Source organism: Poecile atricapillus, chromosome 1, assembly GCF_030490865.1.
Source record: "Poecile atricapillus isolate bPoeAtr1 chromosome 1, bPoeAtr1.hap1, whole genome shotgun sequence".
Classification (NCBI taxonomy): Eukaryota; Metazoa; Chordata; class Aves; order Passeriformes; family Paridae; genus Poecile; species Poecile atricapillus.
The window spans coordinates 31236497-31242496 of NC_081249.1; the positions used below are offsets into that span (position 1 = coordinate 31236497).

At 38.8% G+C, this 6000-nt stretch overlaps 1 protein-coding gene across 1 annotated transcript in view; it reads left to right on the plus strand.

Annotated features, from left to right (window-relative positions):
- CRACDL (CRACD like) overlaps positions 1-5112 on the plus strand; it is a 72077-nt gene extending 66965 nt beyond the window's left edge. Inside the window, exons 12-13 of the mRNA XM_058832259.1 lie at positions 849-981; positions 1865-5112. Of these exons, the coding sequence (XP_058688242.1) occupies positions 849-981; positions 1865-2010 (279 nt within the window). The 3' untranslated portion in view covers positions 2011-5112. The remainder of the gene's footprint in view (positions 1-848; positions 982-1864) is intronic.
- The last annotated feature ends 888 nt before the right edge of the window (positions 5113-6000 follow it).

The window sequence follows — 6000 nt, forward strand, 5'->3', positions numbered from 1 at the left end:
TTCTTGCTTCAGGTGGTACGGCTAGAACCTCAGACAGGTGTATTATATCATGGAATAAGAGATGATTTCTAGATGATGAAAAATAGCAGTGATTAGATTAACAAGAAATAATACCTAATAAGATGTCTAGGCAAACTTCTGAACTGCATTTATGCCCAACACAATCCCAAAATACAGTTTCTGTGTCAGAACAGGAAACTCCAGATTTTATCTGGCAATGATCTCTGAAATTCATGCCATGCATTTTATTTCCCTATAGCAGCTAGCAGAGAAACATGCCAAGATGCTTCTGACTGCAACATGTGAGGCTTGGTGCCACTGTACTACTCCCACTTTCTCTTTCTCCCACATGGCACTAGGCACTATCACTTCAGGGTAGTTTTTGATACTGGCAAGAAAATCTATTGGAGGATGTGTTTGACTTCTTTTTTTTTTATGAAAAATCCATTTACCATCAACTGTCCAAAAATACAGTGCCCTAGCACACAAAATTTGGGAGATGGAAGGAAAACATGAGAGAATGAGGCTATTTCCAAATCCTGTGTATGCTTGCAGAGATGTGCAAAGAACTTGGAATACATTTTGCAGTGAAGACTATAATTATCTACTCTTACCATTATGAATAAGAGATATGGAGGGAAAGTTTTAATTTGTAAAATTGAGTATCATGGATGTTACATGAAAACACTGTAACTTTCTGAGCAAGTACCAGCTCAAGGGAGAGGATTGGGACCAATGTCTGCTGAATTGTGGCAGGCTTCCCATCCACTACTTTGCTCATGTTCTTCCAAACTGAACTCATTCTCCCTGAATTAAAATCCCTGGATTTTATTCCTCTCTCTGCCTAGGAGCCAGTGAGGCAACAATGGAGCAAACCTTCACACTTGGCACCTAAAACCACTTCTGAAGAGCAGAGGAAAGGCACAAAGTCTGAAGGGAAGGCCCTGCTGAGAACCAATTCATTGTCACATTATGTCCCTGGTAAGAAACAAAATACTTAAAATGTAGGCTGCTCTTTCACAACCTTGTCAGAAAAAATCCTGCTTGAGTGTGCTGCAAAAGGAGTAGGGGCTAGATCCTAATCTTTTCCTCAGCCCCACATCAGCCAGGATAAAGAGTTTTCTTAGCACTCATGAATAAAACTCATGGGACTTTATTTGGTGTTTTATTTATTTATTATTTTATTTGAGGTTTTATTCATTTATATTCTTTTTACCAGTTTCATTACAAACAAGAGAGTAAAAAGGGATAGCCAAAAACTTGTGTTGAAAGAAATGTGAATCAAGAATTCCAGGCCCTTTCACAGGACAGAGGCCCAAATTCACTTCTCCAGTGTAACATGTAAACAGAAATATTTACAATAGCATTCAATTTAAATGTGGCTTCCTCAGCAAGCTGAGGAATGGTGCAATCACAAACTGTCTAACTATCAGTCCTCCCACAATGAGTTTGTTGTAAATCTCCTTGGTAAATCAAAATTTGAAAGCAGGGCAGAAGTTTTGAGGTAATAAAATTCCTGTGAGTTGGGGGCTGAGTAAAGGAGGAATTCACAAGTGAATACTTTAGCTAATGAAAAGACTCTCTCTTCTTTGGCCTGGGTGTTAACATAGGGTACAGCAAAGAATCCAGGTTGTCATGTTGAGTTTTGATAAATTTAGGGATCAAAATGTATTAGTGATGAGAAAAACATTGTATTATTTGGATCACAGAATGGTAATTTCCTCAATAACTTATTGCACAAGAAACTTCCATGTGAAATGTAAAGATTTTCTACCACAGGGCAAGGCATGGGGAGTATTTAATAAAAGAGGGTGTTTAGTTGCACAGCAGGTAAGGGTAAAATGTCCATGTGCTTTATTCACAGTAGCTCCATCACCTGCACTGGTGGATAAGGAGGAAATAAGCCACTTGAAGAAAGCCAATAATGTTGTTCTGGATCAGCCATCATGGATGGAGCTGGCCAAAAAGAAGTCTCAAGCTTGGAGTGATATGCCGCAGATTATAAAGTAGAATGATGCAAACAAGTAGCATCTTTCATAACTAAGACAACTACTTAACTGAACTCCAACAAACCAGCTAATCACAGTGTGATCAAGAATCTCTTGATACAGAAGGGTTTTATTTTACAGCTGTGGAGAAAGTGTGCAATAGGTGCAGTCAAAAAGTTTACCTTCAGTTTTGTAGCAATCAGAATTGCAATGGCAATGGATTACTTAAATTATGCTAAGGACATACTTACACTTCAGAAAATAAACTTTTGCCTTATGTATTTCCTGCATTTTCTGCTTTTAATGATGTTTGTATCCAAGCAGGATATTTGCTAAAGTTTGCTGAACTAGTGTTATTGCTGGAAAATTCTGTTTGTTATGGTTTTCTCTGTTTACAGTTATAAATTGTGCACTTACATCCTGATTCTCTTGATGTGTTTCATTAGAATCACGTGACACACTTTGTACCAAAGCTGTTAGGCCTGTGCAGGTATTCCTGAATAGCTGCTAGTGAGTACTCCATTAAAATGTGTTGCTTGAGCTGCAGGTTTGCCTAGCTAAGCCAGTGGTACATTTTCTGGGGTTAGGTTGCGTTTTGGGAGGCACAAATATGCCCATTTATGTGTGACCATGAAAAACATTGCTCAGTTCTTTCTGTGAGCAACCTTGGTTGTACAGTGTTTTCAAGCAGGTGAGCAGTAAGGAAAGAGAACTGCAGTTGGAAGCTCATCAATGTATTCACAGCTGCTTTTCTACCTGGATTCATCTGGCTGTAACTGGCTTTCCTTCCTGTGAAACCTCATGCCCAGTCAGGAGGATGGTATTAGTAACAATGGTCAATATGAATTTAATTAAAAATTAAGAACTGACAATTCTGGAGCTAAAATTCAAACTGAAGTACTGGGGAAAACTGAATTTCATCACAGTGCCAGCTTCACATATCACCCCCCACATAATCTTAATTCCTCTCATTCAAAACCAGTAACATACAGATAGCATGTACAGACATGACTACCTTTATATAACATCCTCATGCTCATTGCCCTGAGTCTCTCCCACCAGTTTGTGACTCCCACTCATGAAGTCTCCTAGGCTCTTCACCTTCGCTTCTTTAACAAGATTGACAAGATAAATCATTTGCTGCTGATTGACTGAAGCTACTCTGAACATATTTTAAGACCTCCCTATGGGTTACAGAAGCAAAGAACAAACCCTGTGATGCCCTACTGCTAAGACAAGCATTCAATTTTTTGCATGCATGGGTGAATTACTACCTTGGCACTGCAATCCCTAGGTTTATTTATGTTTATATTAGTGGTTTTGGTTTTTTTATCACATTATGCTCTCTTTGGAAAAATCTGGGGAGACTTCAGGAAACATAAAATTTTCTAGCACCTGTGTTTGCAATTTTGAAGTCTCGTCTTCTCTACAGAGGTGGGAAGGAAAACCTGAGCCCTCTTGGTAATGACAACTGCATTTAGTAATGAATAAAAAAATAGACTTGAGCATGTGAATATCCGAGATGCTGTTAAAGGTTTTCAGTCAGGTTGTCTTTCATTGTTAAAAACAGGAGGAGGAAAAGCTAGTTCTATGTTTGTCAGAGCCTTATGACAGAGCCAGTGAGCCTGCATTGCTGTTGGGGTCAGCCTGCGTGGCTGCTGGGGTCCTGAATGGGGCTGTGCACAGACCTGCTGCAGCCCACCACTGAGCAGAGTCAATAGCCCTTCCCAAAAGGGTTCTGCCAGCTGTCCCAGGGCTTTCTCCTTCCTGCAGATGGCAAAAGGCAGCGTGAGATACTTGCTGAAATCACAAGTGGCAAGATAGCTCTCTGTCAAACAGATCCACACCAGAAATGGTAACTTAATTACGGAACATGCAACCTTGGGCTCAACTGCCCAAAGTCTGGTTGTGCAAAAAATTTTCAGACTTCTCCCCCATGAGCAAGCATGCACAATCCTTAATCTCAAGTGGTTTTTTTTTTCGTTTTTGGTATTAATATTCTAGGACCTACAGTAGAGATAGACACATTTTTGAGATACAATATAAACCATCTTAACTCCCTCTCTTTTCAAAATACCCTTTCTGAAATGAATAACTAATTAGCATAAAAGGTAGTGTTAAGATATGCTATTACCTTTTATAGTAATCTTGAAAAAAGCCTCAGTTTCTGTATTTAAGGAATATAGCATATAAAAAAAAGACCAAATTTTTACCCTCTAATTATTGCTGCCCCATGAAAAGGTTTACAGAAAATGTAGTTAAATGTTAATGTAGTCTGCTTGAACCTCTGATATGACAGCCAGGGGAATTTTTATTTTCTCACAATGTTGTTCTGTCTCCAGATTTCTAAGACAAAGGGCCATGCAAGTAGGACTTGCCATAGGTGTCCTACAGTAGGTAGGCAGAAAATAGCTTTAGAACTCATGTTTTTTTCTTTGGTGAAATGGCTCATTTGTGGAAATAGAAAAATGCAAATAAAAATACAGTTCTCTCCTCTGTATGAACAATGAGTTATGTTTCACACTCGATGCCACCAGAAAAGCCTTTCAGATCTGATCAGCTTTCCTGAGGACATCATTATACTTTTCCAGCTGAGAGGCAATATGACTAGCTCAGGCTGATCCATTTTGCTCAGGCAGCTGCAATATAAATTGTTGCAATATAACATCTAACAGGGAGATAAAATGTAAAAATTCATCTTTTGTTCATGACTCATGCACATACACTAACAAAGTTGGAATTACAGTCAAAGAACAACAACAAAATGGACTTGAAAAATAGAAGTTTCCTCTTCCAGAAGTGCTGCATGAGACATCTTTGGCTTTCTGTTTAATGAGCAAGGTGCCTTCCCATCAGTGAAGGGCCTCACATAATGCAAATGAAATCATCTATCAGGTGCCTTTCAGCACAAAACCCCTAAATTTGATGGTTTATGCAGTTTACTAGTTGGATTACCCTAATCAGCTTCCTCCCAATGTTTATAATTTTATGTAAAAAAAACCCAAAACAACAACAACAAAATGATTTTAAATGGATAGTGAAGTGTCATTTTTAAAGGCCAAAATATCTCCTCAGTTTTTACTTTGATATGGTGTTTTGCACTGTGCTAACCCTTGAACAATAAAACTGTTGCATTTTTTTTCAAGATGAAGAGAAACATAAAATCTTGTTGCCAGTGAAAAAAATCCAGCAGCAGTGTAGCAAGCAGCTTGCTGTAATTTTGCAATGCTATTAATTCTGTCTTAGTCTCAAGGAGCACAATAAATTTGCCAAAATGTTTGCTTTGTATACATAATGAGTCCTCTGCTGTGGGTAACAAAGGTTTAATTATAGGATTTTGTGTTTGTGTTAGAAGATAACTTTTGTACTGTTATAGAGTCAAAAAAAAACAACCCGAATGTGAACACTGGGCAGTGCTGTGTGTCTATAAAAACCCCAGGGGGGAATGTAACCCTGTGTGATCCTGCACAATGGGGCTGCATGGGATTAACTCTTGTAGGAGAAGACATTTCAGCTCCAGTGGGGCACGGGCCTCACTCAGCCTCATACTCCCAATGTTTGCCAAGATGTACAACAAGTGACAGAAACTGCTGAATTTTTGTAGCATGGGATCTTTCATTGTCTGACTTCACAAAATAAAGAACACATATAGATTTTTTTAATGGATTTATACTCACAGATAATTCTCTGCATCTTGTTTCACTTTGAAGCTGGGGGCTGATGGGACATGTATTCACAGACCATTCAGATCTTCTTCCTTTGCAGTACCTTGCAGCACCTTTGCTGCAGATTCTGACTCTCTATGTACACTGGCTGTATTCCCAGAAGAAAGCCACTCTAGCTCACTTAAGGCAACTCAAATGGAGATCATTCTGAGAAGTGCTGAACTATCTCCAGGATCCCAAAATCTCTCTTTTAAGAATTGTTAGGAATGCAGCTAAGAGCATATAAATATTACTGAAGCAAAGTGATTGAAAACAACTTTCCTTCCTTCCATCTCACACACCATCAC